Here is a 15,899-nt window from a genome sequence, read left to right on the forward strand (position 1 = left end):
GAGAGAAATAAAGAGTAAGAAGCACAACATTTAGGAAGAAATTGTGCACAAAGTGAAATACTACATCCCCCAGTGAAGCCTAGGGAAATCTCTCTGGACTAGGGGTGAAATCTACAGAAATAATTTGAGTTAACAAATCCCTGTGCAACCTCATAGCTGATCAATAAATGTTATTTGGACAAATATCGCACTGTTAAATTCTACAAACAATCTCTTTTGAACAGACAGGGCCATTTCAGGCTTTCTCATTTGGCTTAATCAAAACATAAATCTGCCGGAAAGCGTGACTCCTCCAGTATCTGAGGCTGTTCAAGCAAAGGCTGGAATTTACTTCCGAACAGTCCCCTGTTGAGATCTGTTTTCACTCCTCAGTTACTTTGTGCACACGTACAGTGAAAATGCAAGTCTGTTCCAAAGCCTTAGAGATCACTTATTTCTTGTATTCATTCAGGTCTCTTTCCTTCAATATTCATAAATAGCAGGAAGACTTGGCCTGATGTTACCGAAAATCTTGCCTACGTAAAAGATGGGAAACCTCAAAAGGCCTCTTTCAGACTTAACTTTGCCTAGTTCTTCTCATGCCAAGGCAAAGATTGGCCAGCCTTGCCTGACTGGTGACTACTTGGCCACTTCCTGAAGGCTTCCTTTGGTGGAGACCTTGTAGAATCTCTGGGCCATTCAGTCTGCTACTGAGCTAGCTTTACAGCTAGGATGGGATGTTTTTCTTTGGGTTCACTCTAATTCTTATCCTGCAATTTGTATACATTGTCTGTTATGTAAGGGACAGGGAGCTTAAAATCTATAAAGGAGAAATGTCTTGACTACGAGCTTTTTTCTGGGGTGGTACACTTTCAGGACGGCACAGAGCTCACTAAATTCCTAATTCATAGTTTAACCAAGAAAAGCACTCAACAATTCAACCCCATTCTGTAAGATCAAGAGAAGTTCAAACTCTTGCACAGTCTGCCTAAGCGTAGAGGAGATTTTTACTTCACTAGGGTCTTGTTTGTCAGCTTACACTGGCAATTACTGCCTAGTCTCTCAATGCCTTATTTTTCTGGTTTTGCAATAAAATCTATGCCAAACACTTGCTAAACAAGTAAAGAAACAAAACAGAACTCCTTAAGTATTTCTCCAAAAGGTTCCCTTCTGTTAAAACTTGTGGGTGTTTACTTGGTCCTGAAACACTTCACCTGCAAAAGCTCCTAGGACTGTGGATCTCTTCTATACAGACCCTGCCCTCTAGGAAGTCTTAAGGTTTGTACCTGCCTTGTGGCCCTGGTGTGAGCAGCAAATCTGCTGGTCTATACTTGAGTTGCCAAAGAATTCACTTTTCCTTGGTCTGAGCTTGTGAGCAACCAAATACAATGGTGCTTTGTTCAACAAATAAATATGAACAGCTTATGCTTAATAGCTGCCGAAGGGAATAGCTTTCCAAGAGCACCCCTGTTACTACAAAACTGTGCCAAGTCTGGAAGTGGACTTGGGAACAGACATCCAAGGATGTAGAGAACAAGGGAATCACAAGGCTAAATTTTCCCCTCCTGGTGTACTGAAAGTGGAGGGGAAGCTAACCCCAAAGGAACTGAGGGATAACATTGTCTCGCGTCAGCTTAAGGAACAAAACTGCAGAGACAACTACCAGCCTGAGGCTGATAGCAACTTAAGCTTCAAATGATTTTTTGAGATGTATCCAGGAGGAGAGAGAGACTGAGGGACAAAAAGGAAGGGGGAAGCAATGAAGACAAAACACAATAGATTTTATTTTTTTTTTTAGGTCAGATGAACTACACAGTGGGACTAGTAAATGGTATTTAAAGGGCAAATTAGAGTGAGCTGGATGCTTTAGGTACCCATACCTTCCCCGTATCTTGTAACTGTTCTGTGACAGCTCTGCATTTACTACACATCTACATCACTGTGCTAATCTCAGTAGAATCATAACCCAGGTGAAACAATGCAAGCAATTCTTTCTTTTAAAAATGTTCTTTATATACTTCAATGTTAGAACTTTCCAGGGAAGAATACTTAAGAGATGGTGAGAACAGTTAATGGAAATGTTCCTGCTACTTCTGATCTTTGTGGTCCTGCCCCTCAGACACTGTCCATGGAGGAAATCTGATGCAAATCTCTGCAGTTACAGAACTGAGCCTCTAGAGGAGGATACCTAATGAAATTGGTAGGCCAACCTGTATCTCTTCCAAGTGAAATGCTCTCTTGCTCTACCTATGAGCAACCTTTTACCCCAGTCACTCTGTCATGCAGGTCAGTTGATCCATGTCCTAATCTGCCAGTTGTTTCCTGTTGTACTTTCACCTCTAGACAGCTTCTTGTTCCCATCTCTGGTGGCATTTCCCATCCCCATGAGTGGTACTGCCCAGCATAAGCCAACTCTGTATTGCATTGTAGCATCCATCAGAAGTCAGCAAGAGAGTCTTGCTGATCCTATCTCTGCTCAAAATAAACTGGATTTTGCTAAATGCCATTCTAAACAAAATGTTGATTAAGATCTAGACTGCTTTGCAAGGGGCCTCTATGATTTTATGGGTAAACAGAGCACCTAATACAGCTGGTAAAATAACTTCTGTGTAGAAGAGACCTCTCTCTTGAGCTATTGTCTTCTAAGTTGCATTTAGAAAAAGCAATCCTACTTTAAAAAAAAAATAAAAGACTTTCATTATAAGGTGTGCAAACTTTATAACCTGGAATGTCTCTTTAAAGATCAAATTCCTTTAATTGGGTTTTTTCTTATGTAGATATTTGCAAAGCCTTCAATCATGTTTAGCTCTGGTTCTAGCTAGTAATGCAGTGGCTGGATGCAAACACCTCCTGTGTCCTACTTTCTAGAATCTCCTGGAGGAAGTGTTTACAGCAAGTGTGAATAAGCAGAAATATTTTGAAAAAATTTCTTCTACCCACGTGTCCCTACCTCTGAGCCACAGCATAATAAATATTCCTACAAACATAAAAACTTGGACCCAAACAGAATAGCCACTTGAAATGTTTAGTGCAGTGCAAGAGGGGAGGAAGGGACTCATTCAGATTTTTATCTACTCACCCCAGAACAAGTTCACTTCCAGTTTTTTGTTGGATTCCTTTCTTCAAATGTTCATGGTCTAGTGGTGCTGTTAGTGTCTCAAGGCAGAAGCCTTGCAGAAACTCCTAAAATCTGTTCCAGAATCATTTGCTAGAGGTGAAAGCTGGGCTGTGAGCTGGGCTCAGCTGAAGTGCAGGAGAAGAGCAGCATATGGCTGACTACCAGGTGCTTAACCTTATGGATATTTGTCCTAGATAGTGCTCCAGACACTCATTCTGTGCTGATGTGCTGCCCAAGGTGTGGTGTGGGGGGCAGGAGGTCTCATGAGGCCAGTCTCTGCTGCTCCATCCAGGCACCATAAGCGTGTGAGGATGTGAGATGAGCCATACACAGCGTGGAGGTTAAGTGGCTCTGGCAGATAATCATTTGTATTGCGCTGTGCTCCCTGAGCTGGACTCGCAGGGGGAGATGCATCGTGCCAAGCCCTGGTGGAGTCACCTTTGTGTGGGCTGATTGACCTGCTCACAAGGAGCTCTTTTTATCAAGAAAATAAAATGTTTACCTTTCCCCCAGCAGGCTCAAAAGCTCATTGTGGGTGGTGTGGACAACAGGCTGCCTTGGGCTGGGAGATCTCAGAGGTGATTTTTTTGGGGAAAAATTGCTGTGAACGGAGGAGGAAATGGAGGATGGGGGGAGGTTTGGTGGGGAGATGAAGTGATGGATGCTGGGGATACATCTCTGCCACCCGTCCGCCTGCCTCGGACGTCACAAGTGCGTCTCCCTGCGTGTCCGCTGACTGTCATGGCATTACAAGCAGAGAAATCACAGCCGGTTGCCACAGCAACATCACCAGCTGGAACTGTGGTGTGCTGTCACCTAGCAACCAGCAAGGGGTCCCCGGGGGATGGCAGGGTACCTGTTCTGCTACCCCAGGAGAGAATGAGGGGTCCCACACAGCCCCTGGGACTAATTGATGCTATCTTTTTTCCCATAAGCAGGGATTTGTGTTAGTTCCACTGCCTTAATAGTAACATATTTTTTTTTTACCTTAATAGTACTTTTTAACCCTTTCCCTAGGGAGGACTTTGCTCTGTGGTTTAGTCGCAGTGTGTGGCTCTGTTTTATTCTGTGTACATCTTTCTGCCCATTCCCTCAGTGCTCACCGGTACTTAAAGGATACAAGGGTAAAAATCTTGCATGAAATGAGTGGGTGCAGAATCTTTGGGCAAACACTGTAGGGGTGCCTCCCCCCTGTCTTTGCTAAAATTACCTTTTTGGTGTTTGCTGCGTGTATGCCTTGGTGTCTAGATGGCCCTGCTCCAGTTGGCTTCTGAAGCTCTGGATGCCCTAAAATGGGGTTAATGGGTGCTGCAAGCTTGGCCAGACTCTCAGGAGAGAGTTGAGCCTTTCTTCTTGCCTGTCTCCCTTCCCTCAGATGGATGGTGGGTGAGTGCCACTCAGCAGTGACCTCAAGATGTTTATTCATTACCTTCTAGGGCACTGAATCATTTCATTGAAGGACTTTGCAGGCAAGAACATGCAGCTGCAGTCACGTCCTATATTTACAGCTTTAGCATAGAAAGCCTCAGCACTCCAATCTTGATGTGGCATGAAGCTGAATTATTAACAAGTGCTCTTTGCTAGAGGAGAAGTAGTTTGTGAGAAGGAGCCTTTCCTGCATGTGCACTAATGAGTATTCATGGGGTGATTTGGGGGACCTGGTTACATGGTGCTGGGATCTGCTGATGCTCCAGAGGAGTGGGGAGCCGAAGGGTGCTTGACATGGCTAATGGGAGGTCTGTTGGCTTCAGTGTTTGGCTCTGTCTTGGGCTGGTATCTGCTTTCATCTTGTCCTACCACGTGTAAAATAAGTGTGCATTATGCCTACCCCACAGAGTAAGCAGCCCTGCCTAAGCTGCCATGAAATGCAGGTACTTCAGCTCTTCAGCAGGAAGGGATGCTGCCTTTTCTCATGCAGTCTCCCCTCTCCATTGAATTTAGACTGCTCAGTGGTGATGCAGATCAAGATCTGCTCTGCAGGACTCCATATGCTATTGAGTAGCACAGTCTGGAGTTCCTCACAATGAGCTGCTCCTTACTGAATAGGTCCAGTAAACAGTTTAAACCACAGCAAAAACCAAAGACTTTTAATGAAAAATAATTCAGTGCAGTGACTGATCTGCACCTTGAAATGTGGGGTTAGTCAAAGCAACTCTTCTTGAGCCTAGTTCCACTCAGGATCCTCTTCTGTTTAAACTTCTGAAGCAGTATTTAAATTCAGCCTGATTTACTTGCCTCTGTGCTGAGCATGGTGTTTCCCAATAGACCCTGCTGGGCTATTTGAGACAACTTAATAAACAAGAAACATAAGGAAGCTTGTGTTAAGCATCCATACAGATAAAATAAGGAATCAAAGACAAGCTAGGTCATAGTGTGTGTAATGGCTACAGATCATTGGCATGGAAAAAGCAGTGAATCTTGCCCAGCACACTTGTTCCAGTAACGTTTTTTTCAATGATTAGTCTGGTTTTCTTAAAACCAACATTGTTCCTATGCTGATAGGCCCAACAAGCAACCATTCAGAAAAAGCTCTTACATTCAACAATTGACAACAGGGCTGCCTCTGTTGTATGTTGTTGGCTGCAAAGGGTTGTATTTAAAGTAAAAATTATTTGGAAAGGCAAATATCATATGGTCAGTTCATTCTTGAGTAAAAACCTGTTTCTCAAATCAAAGCCAGGCAGTGCCTGCTAGTTCTTTGAAGCTATGCTGCATGTTACAATGCAAAGTTAGAAACAAAACTCCTTCAATTGAAATAATACTGAAAGGAAGGTTTTGTGGCTAGCAAATACAACCTCCTTTGGAGACCTGTGGGCTGGCTGATCAGTTTCTTGCTGTACCAAGAGGGATTGAGTGAAACACCTCATTCTTTGTAGCAGTCTGCTGGCACTAGATGCTGGGTTAATATAAGAACTTGGTGATTGAGGGCCCCTCGGAGGGATCCCGCGGCAGCCGAGTGCTCCTCTCTGAACACAAAGAGCTATTTCAGCAGTGCAAGATGACACGCTTCTTCCTGCCACTGAAAACAGATTTTCATTGCAAAAACTACCTGAGCTTGACATTGTGAAATTACTTCCTTATGCTCTATGTACCATAAAAAAAGCCCAACTGAACTGGGAAGGATACATCCTCGCCGAAGCTACATGCAGCAAATAGCTACAGGAGCCCAGAGCTTGGTAGCAGGAAATGTGTGGGAAAGCCATCTGGTGAAGCCACTTAGAAACAGTGTTAAAGTCTTTTTTCATTCACTTCCTGACAAAGTAGTAATATGTTGCTTCATTATAGAAAAAGGGCTGCTTGTTATTTGAATCAGTGACTCCTAGAAGCCCAAAGGTGGGGACAGGACTCATGCTGTGGGCACATGTAAGAGCAGACCTTTCTAGTGGCTCCTAGAAGCCCAAAGGTGGGGACAGGATTCTTGCTGTGTTAGGTGCTGTGGGCACATGTAAGAGCAGACCTTTCCCTATACCCACTCCCCCTAAATTTTATAACTTAAAAGGACAGAAAGCATAGGATTTCTTTTTTTTTTCCAAATAGGGAACTGAAACAGATGGGAGAGACTGAAGGAGCTGGAAACAGAACACATAATAATTCCCAAGCCATGGCTTTCTCAGCAAAACCGTACTTTGACTCCTATACCGTTATCTTTGAGTGTTTATGGTGAATGGTATGTACCTTGGCAAACTGCTTGAGATGTGCTCTGCAGTTGTCCTGGGTAAAATCAGCATATAGCTTGGCGTGGGGACACTGCTGAAGGGTTACTACATGCTCTTCTCTGCTGAGGCAGGGGGAGGGAAATCAAATCAACATGCAGAAAGGATTTTAATCATCACTTAGCAAATAAAAAATAAGGTTACTGTGGTGATCTTAAACTTGATCTTTGGCATCTGAATCATGTCTCTCACAATGAGCTCCCAGTCCAGCCCACCTAATTTCCCCATGGTTTAATAGTGTTATAACCCCAGGCAGTATCTCTGTTCTGCTAAAGGCAGAGAACCACACCAAAGGCTGTATTTCAATAGAAGCCAAAGTTCCTTATAGCCTACTTACTATTATTAGATATGTAAAGTTCTCCTATATCACCATCGTGTCTGAAGACCTCAAATAATTTTACGGACCTTATTTAGCCTCTTGGCAACTCTGAGGCAAGACAGTTATCCCCATTTTCAGAGACTGGAACAGATACATCCTTGAGTTTTCCTTATCAGTCTTTGCCAGAATTGAGGATGGATTTTTTTCAGTCCCATGCTTTAATTGCAAGACAGAGCTTTCCAGGTCCCTTTGCTATCTTTGTGTGGGTGTGTGGGACTGCGTGCTTGGTTGGTTAGCATTCGTGCCAGGTTTAGATGAAAAAAGTATGTGCTTGGCTTGGCCTTTCATCTCTGGGGAAAGCAGGGTTAAAAAAAAATGTCCTAAGGCTTAATTAGTTGGTGAAAGAATATCACAGCAGTAAGAAGGAGGAAGAGTAGGATGAAGGAGATGGTGGATGCTGCTCAGCTTCGAGGTCAAAGGGGCTGAAGCCCAGGGACCCTGGCAGGAGCAAGCAGGACCACGTGGGCTGGTAATTTGTGAGGCTGAGACTATCATTTGACATATAGAGCCTAGTGCCAAGGGAATATCTTCCCCAGGAGAGAGATGCTCAAGTATTGTGAAATTGGGCCACGAGGTGTTAATTGCTAAAAGCTGTAGAAATTCAGATTTAAAGAGCTAGTACCTACTAGTGTAGAATAACTTGTAACGGAGAGGAACCTTTCTTCCTGTCCTATGAATGGAGCCTCTAGCAGACTATACAGTGTAGAATGGGGCAGAGTTGAGGCTCTGAATAAGGCTTTCATTCCCTTACCCTGGGTGTCTCATAACCCTCTCCTCCCAAACAACTCACTGTGACACAAAATGCAGGTGCAAAATGCAGATCCAGGAATGGAAAGAGGATACCTACAACACCTCAAAGTTCACAGAAGCTGTAACAGCACTTCTTTGTAGGGTTTTTCCTCTTCCAGTGCTCAGTTCATCATCCCTAGCAAGACTCCAGCCTATGGCAATACAGTTGTAGTCAAACACATCCATGCAGCTGCATTTGTCCTTTTTATTTATTGAAAGTTTAAGTAGTAACAGGAGCCAGAACTATGTGGGTGCGCTGTTTAAGCATTACCACTGCCTTGAGGATTACACGCATAACCTCTTCAGAACAAGAGACCAGACAAATATGACTGCAGTTGCACTATGGAGCAGCAAATGTGGAATGCAGGCACCCAGTAATCAAGTGCTAATATAATGCTGAGATTTTAAAAAGCCTCAACCAAAGCCCTGGGTGAATGACAACAGACCATTCCCAAATCTGTTTCAATTTGCCCAGATTCTCATGACTCTAGGAAGATTGTTTACACCCTTGTTATATCCATTGCTATATTTGAGTTAGTAGCAAGTTTTGACGAGGTGACAAACTCCAAGAGCACTGAATTGTGCCTCAGCAAGTGTAAGCTGTCTCTATCAGTTTGCCTCATCTGTGTTGGAGAACAACAGTCCTCTTTTCTAAGCTGGGAGCGGGGCTGGGCTGGAGCAGTGAGGGCAGCACCAAGACTCAGATTTTCCCCAGGATGTGGCAGTCCTGAAGTGGGTGGATGAAGGCTATTTCTGGCAGTAACAGGGAGTTCAGGGGCACTGCATGCTTGGTGGTTCCTTTGCACAAGGATTAGCTGAGCAGCTCTCTGAGCATCTGGGCTCCTGTAGCACAAGTGTCACGTGAGGATAATACCATGTGGTTTAAAACCTGAAGCAAGCTGTCTGGTTTTCCCCTCCTACCTTCTAGACTGGTCTTTTAGTTTGTGCTTATGCTGGGACCATAACAAATCTTAGATTTCCCAGCCATTGATGGAAATCACGCATAGACAGAAAATCACTAAGGATCACCAAGTCTGATGGAAGCCAAGTTCTTAGCCCTGGATAAGAAACCTGACATAACACAAGAGTTCTGCAAGGGGTTTGGGTGGAATCTTTCCTCCATGTTATATGTGAAATATGCTCTGTGCAGAGAAGTGAAAGACCTTCACTAGCTCATCTGCTGCACTTGGGAGATAATGCTTTAAAACCAGATAAACTTAGCAGAGTTCCTGAGTGAAGCTGGGTTTGTTTTTTTTGTTTGGTTCTGTTTGTTTCATTGTGTTGTTTTTTTCTTTTAAGGCAGTTAAAAAAACAAATTCACAGGCTAAGTGGCTTTTTTAGTACTTGACAAGAAAATCTATAGTGGAATGAGGAATGATTTCCTCAAGTGCCAGTACAGATTCTTATACCCAAGACCTGCTCTTCTCACCTCCAGAGGCACAGGAAAGCTGCATAGCCAGATCGAGTGAAGAGACCTATGCGCTTTAGTCTTCTGGTCCTAGTGTTGTGATTGAGGTTTTGACCTTCACTTAGGCAATCCCTGTGTCAGCCCCAGAGACTCACCTCTGACAGACTCTAGTCTGAAATGTGCTCTTAGAACATTAAATGGGCCTCTACAGCATGAGTCTGTGGTGTGTGTTTTTGTTCTATGCTATTTTGGGGATAAGCAACTGGTGAGAAGAAAATGCTTTCATCTGCTGTAGTAACTGTGCTCTCAAGCATTAAAATTATGGTTTTTACTAACTGTCCAGTGGGGAGAAAAAACCAAGGTTCTTAATTCTAGAAGACAGGTTAACTTCTGGGGGAGGAGGCAGAAACTGTTAAGTCTTTTGCTGTCAGAAAGAAACCCATGGTGGAAGTATTCAGTCAATTAGGCTGATTTGTAGCAGCCTCGCTATAAATCCTCTTTCATTCAGAGGCATTTCTTTGCTGAAACATGCCATCCAAAGGATTTTTGGTAGGTTCACACATATTTAACCATGGCAAAGTTATCTGCAGGGATGCACCACCTTAGAATGACATGGTATGTTCAATTCTATAACACTTTAGCCGACGCATGTAAAAATAGAGAGCCTAGCAAAAAGCCTTTCACCTCACTGTCCCAGATTAGCCTTTTTCTTCTGTGCTACATTTGTTCAGCCTATTTGTAAATTAGAAACAGATTTTCTAAATCAGTTTTAGATACAAAAACAGTTGAGAGAGACATCTATGCAGTAAATTACCACTCAGTCTAGAAACATAACTGTTTTGCCAATGAAATGCAGCACACCTTAAAGGTGTAAAATTAAGTTTAAAGGCAGCATGGTTTATAGGGACACCCATTTAATCTGACCAGATGCAGAACCATTTTTTTGTTTTTCCTTAGAGGAAGCTTTCCCATTTATTTGCCTGAAAGGTGGTTCATAGCAGAGCTGTGAGCCTTGCCCATGACTGAGGTGGCTGGGTGCCTGCCCTCACTATGCCGTGGTGACTCACCCTGCTGAGCTGGTCCAGGAGTCTTTGGTTCTGTTCGGAGAGTTCCTGGACGGCCCGCGTCTTCTCTCGGTCTGCTTCACGCAGGTGGACCTGCTGCCTCTCCAGCTCGTCCTGCAGCTGCTTCACATCGCTTTCCAGTTCAGACACCCTTCCTTCCCATTCTCCTTCTTTGTTCTCAAATCGCCTCCGTAGTTCGTGTTTCTCTTGTTCTAGGTGCTAGATAATAGGGGGGAGAAGAGGTTAGGAAGGCAGGAAAAAGGTGAATGCTGCCACCTTTTCCTCCTCTGCTTAGAACTGAAACCTTTTGTGCAGGAAAGAGAATGGTACTAGAGCATGACAATGCCATGAAGGTGGCAATCCCAGGTCAGGGCAGGTCATTGGCACTAAACTTGCTTTCCACTTCCAGCAATTGGCCTGTCCTTGGCCTTTGGAGATCAGCACATTGAATTTTTACTGAAACAACTGCCAAAAGAGTAAAGCAGGCTGCATGTCAATAGGCAGAATATATAGGTCAGGCAGGCCAATTGATTTGGCAGAACCTAGCTTAACTCCAATATTTCAGTAGGCAGTGGCAGAATTCTTTAAAAAATTGCCTTTATAGTCAAAACTACACAAACTGTATCCTTACTGCTGATGAGGAATCTAGATGAGGCATCTTTCTTGTCATATGGCTTTTACGAACAACAGTTGAATCATCTATCCATTTGCTCCTTCTATTCCTGACCTAATTAGTTGTCTGGTAGTTTGATAGTGCACAGTAACTCCATTGTTTGATGCAGTCTGCTCTGGAATGGCAATGGATGTAATGAAGTAGTTTCTATAGACATTATGTACGTGCACGTTCTGGGTTGCAGGTTTTTGAGAAACCACTCTCAGTTCTGGAGACTCTGCTCTGCTTAGGACTGGCTGGAAAATGAGGGACAGCACGAATCTGGTGGAACTTCTGAATGTTTTACAGGCTCAGTTAAATGAGGGCTTGACTGAAACAGAGCTGCAAATCAGGTCAAAACAGATTTATGTTGTGCCCGTTTGAAAGAATGTCTGAGCTTGAATTTCCCCTGGTGACCGAAGCCATGTGCGTACTTGCGGAGTAGTCACAGATTAGGGACATGGGCACAGATTCATAGAATGGTTAGAGTTGGAAGGCACCTTAAAGATCACCTAGTTCCACCCCCTGCCCTAGGCAGGGACGCTTCCCACCAGACCAGGTTACTTAAAGCCCCGTCCAGCCTGGTCTTTAACACCTCCAGGAACAGGGCAGCCACAGCTTCTCTGGGCAACCTCTTCCAGATCTGATCTAAATCTCCCCTCTTTTAGTTTAAAACTGTTACCCCTCATCTTATCCCTACATTCCCTGATCAAAACTCCCTCCCCAGCTTTCATGTAGGCCCCTTTTAGGTACTGGAAGGCTGCTGTAAGGTTTCCCTGGAGCCTTCCCTTCTCCAGATGTCCCAAGATTAGCAGGGAAACCTGAAGAGCATGAGCCCGCTCCTTGTTGGTTGTCTTCTGTCCCCCAGAATAACCTGCTGCTACTCTCTACCATGTACACCAGCCCTTTAGGAATGTATCTTAGCAAATAACAGAAACCCAAGGGGCCCAGAACTGGCAGCACTTGCCCATTTTTCCCAGGGTATCATCCCCCAGTGAGCAATCCTCACGGCGCTTATGATAGGAGGGGAAAATAAACCCGCTAGGAGGAAAAGAAAATTGCACTGCATTTTATGTGAAGCAGCTTTTTATTGCCTGTTGGAAACACAGGCTGTGAGGTGGCTGTTTCCCCTGGGTGCCTACTGCTGATGACACACAGCCTCCCTTGCAGAGTCTCTGCCACCTTCCTGAGCAGGTCTGAATGTCAAAGCTCTCCATTCCTCCAGCAGCCCTCTGGCCTGGCTTATCACTAATCTCCCACCTCTTGCTCTGCAGAAGATCCCATATTTTCTCTTTCTTGATCTTATCTCCAAATCCTTTCCTATGCTCCTTCCAGCACAGTGTAGCAGCACCCTGCTTGTGTTTTTCCACATCTTTCTGCAAATTCAGGACTTTCTGGAAAACCCTCAAATGTGAGGGAAGGCTGTTTAAAAACACTAGCCCAAAGCAAAAGTATTTCCCTGCGTTTCAGACACTAAAAGAGCGAGCATCCCTTGCGAATGAGAGATAGAAGTACTATTATAATTATTTTTAATGCAATAGGTGGGAATTAAATCCCAGCACCAGGCCCATGACAACCATTGCAAAGAAATCTTGTTTGTAGCCCAAGTGTGGCTGGAGCAGCCACAATTTCACTTTTGCAGCACACTGAAAATACATAGTCTTTTATAGCTCTGTCTCCTTCACTGCTAGGCAACGTTTAGAAAGATCCAGGGCCTTCTCTAAATGGAAGATGAAACTTCAGCCTGCTAAGGCAGCACTGCAGCCGAAGTTCCCCAGACATACTCAAATGTGATTTAGAAGCCACAGATAAGCCTTGTCAATCATTTAAAAACCACTTTATTCCTTTACTGCAAAAGAAAATCCATGCTACATATAGCTCCAATAAATGGCCATCCCAAAAGTTAGACTTAGGGGAAGGAGAAGAATATCAAGTTTATTCTCTTGTGATGGAGAAACAAGAACAGTGCAGTGGGGCACGGAGAGGCTGTTGCAAAGATGGGGGGATAAACCAGATGGAACATGCTCACTGATTCCTCCTGCCTCTTCCTCTCCCAGCAGCTGTCTCCCCTCACCTGCCCTCACTCCAGCACCTGCACAACTGCAGATAGGGTTTTTTGCATGTAGTGATGACAGGGCAAACTGCTGTCCACAGTAGGGGAGCTTCTTGATTTCCAAGTGTTTCTCCATCCACCAGCTGCTCACTGATTTTTACATAGAAATGCTTTCTAGAAGACATCTTATTCCAAAAGCAACTTCTCTTGAAGTTAACTGAGCAGGGCTGGTCCTCCTTTAAAGAGATGACAGCAAGGGGGAGTCTCCCAGTTGACAAAGTGGGTCTATACTTGGATAGGGCAAGCTTCTCTGTGTCAGAGGAACAGAGGTATTAGCTGTTTTAATCCCTCACACAGGATAAAACTGGCTAGGATCACAAATCAGAATTTATTGCAGGACTTCAATATCATGATTAGAAATTAATTTGAATTCAGGCTGTGAAGTGAAAGAGTTTCCAGAGTAGGTGTATGGTAGGAATGCTGCACTTCGGTAACGAACCCACAAAACTAGAACATGCTAGGTCTTGGGGCAAAGCACCAGAGGAGCAGGCCAGCATATTGGCTGTTGGGAAGTAGAGGGGCTTCACTGAGTTGTAACCAACTTTGAAATGTTAATTGGGAGAAAATCTCTCTTCTTAAATGCTACTTAAACATTACTGTGTCAGGTGCAATCATCACTAAGGATCTTATCTGAGCCTTTGCTTCTAGTCATCAGAAAGTTCTCAGCATAGGGAAGCAGGTAGCAGATGTGGGTCCTTCCTCTCTGCTCCTCTGAAATGGAAAAGCTTATTGTGAAATTTTGTTCACTTCAGTGGCAACAGGAGGCCAACATTTAATCTGCAGAGGCTAGGATTACCAGGCTTGTGTTGTAGAAGATTAATGTTCAAGTTTGATTTTTTTGTGTGTGTGTAAAGAAGTGCTTTCTTAGATCTGCCAAACCCAGCAGAAAAAAATTTGACCCTTAAGTAGATAACACTAAGTCTTATCAGATGGATAGCCTGAACTCCTATCAAATGGGTAGCCTGAAAAGCAGGAATCAACTGGAAAGTTAGAGCGAGAGTAGTGGGATGAAAACATGTAAACAATTGGCTGTGCTTATCATCCCTTCATTCACCTTCTGAACGGCCCGTAAGAGCAGAGGTAAACAATTGGGGGATGTTATTTAAAGTACTACAAAGTCATGGTTTCACCCCTTTCCTTTTCATCTTTTCATTTTGCAAACAGCGAGTGGTATTTCACACTCTCAAACTCCCTAAAAGGCAGCTCAGCCAGTACCCAAACTTGTGCGTTTTTCCTTTAACGGTAGAAAAGGTTCTACTCCAACTCATCAGGAAAACCACGTCAGCACAACGCCACATACGTCTGTTCTTGCTTAAAGATCAACCTGAAACCATTCACTCTGGCAAATTTTAATACTCCAGGAAATTCTAATCTGATAAATAATGCCACTAAACAACAATTTGAGCAAATGTCACCTTCATTATTCTTTCTATCAGAATAGTAAACAGATTTCCCTGCAAAGAGGAAGGGATCAGCTAGGGTAAAATGCTAAGTTTAATAACTGAGGAATTTTGTCAGGAGAACAAAGGCCACACAGGAATTTCAATAATCATCTTGTACTTGAGAGGTGTAATTCCATGAGGTCAGAAACACAGGAATGTGCAGGATTGTACAGAAAGAGCTGGTCTAGGGCTGTGACTTGAAATTTGGATGTTAAATCAGCACTGTTCAAACTGTCTCCAGAAAGGTTTCTCAGCCTTCTAAGCAGTATTACTTGCTGGGAGAATTAAAATTCTAAGACTCTCTATGAGAAAAAGAGTGGGGGTAATAGTGGTTCTCTTACAGAGTAAGAGAGTTGTTCCAAAAAAAAGCTGCCTGCACAAGTCTTTTTCTTTGTAATAGCTCTATTTCATCCTTAAAAATCAATAAATAGCTCAATCCACTCAGCTCCTGGCAAACAGCTCTCTCCGGATACCTGTAGGTATTTTTCAGAGCAAGCAGCTAACAGGGAGGGCTTATCTCCTGCCATGCTTAATGCCTTAGCTGCAACAGCTTAACCATAAGGGTTACATATGCTCTGTAGCTCAGTACCTGCTGTATAAATTTAACTTCCGAGGCATTTCCGTGACAGGATGAGCCGAGCACAGTGCAAGTCTCCTTGCCCAGGTGGTACCTGGCTCCTGGGGCAAAACAGCACCCCCAGGAACCTCTCAAAGCCAGGTGCTGCAGCCCATCCCCAGGCCGGTGTGCCCGCTGGCAGCCGGGGAGGGAGAAGAACAGCAGATTTGCTTTCCCCAGGCCTAAGAGGGTTTTCTCAGACCCTTTCTTCCCCATCACGGCCACACGGAGTTCCGTGAGCTGCCCGGCAGGGCCCGTACCTGCCTGTCGCCCCCGGGATTTGTCGGGGAAGGGGCCGCTTTCCGCGGGGAGAGCCCGCGGGGCTCCCACGGGCCGCGGCCCTGAAGCGGGGGCCCTTGCGGAGCGCCGCGGGCCGGGGGAGGGAGGGAGGGAGGAGGGCGGCGGGGCCTCACCTCCAGTTTGTCGGTCAGCTCCTTGTGCATCCTCTCGTACTGGCGGCTCATGTCCTGGTTGCGCTCCAGCAGCGCCTTGCCCAGCCGCGCCGCCAGCACCAGGTCCTTCTCCTTCTGCCGGATCAGCGAGAGCAGCTCGGGGTCGCGGGCGGCGGCGGCGGGCGGCGGCTCCGGCGGTTCCCCGGCGGCGGCCAGCAGCGCCAGCTCCTCCTC

At 44.8% G+C, this 15,899-nt stretch overlaps 1 protein-coding gene across 1 annotated transcript in view; it reads right to left on the minus strand.

The window, feature by feature from the left end:
* Positions 1 to 15,826, minus strand: part of CCDC64 (coiled-coil domain containing 64) — a 49,164-nt gene extending 33,338 nt beyond the window's left edge. Inside the window, exons 1-2 of the mRNA XM_014963630.1 lie at positions 15,687 to 15,826; positions 10,454 to 10,669 (exon numbers count right to left, since the gene is read on the minus strand). Coding sequence (XP_014819116.1) covers positions 10,454 to 10,669; positions 15,687 to 15,737 — 267 coding nt within the window. The 5' untranslated portion in view covers positions 15,738 to 15,826. The remainder of the gene's footprint in view (positions 1 to 10,453; positions 10,670 to 15,686) is intronic.
* Positions 15,827 to 15,899: the final 73 nt, after the last annotated feature.

This window comes from Calidris pugnax, unplaced genomic scaffold (assembly GCF_001431845.1).
Source record: "Calidris pugnax isolate Ruff unplaced genomic scaffold, ASM143184v1 scaffold32, whole genome shotgun sequence".
Classification (NCBI taxonomy): Eukaryota; Metazoa; Chordata; class Aves; order Charadriiformes; family Scolopacidae; genus Calidris; species Calidris pugnax.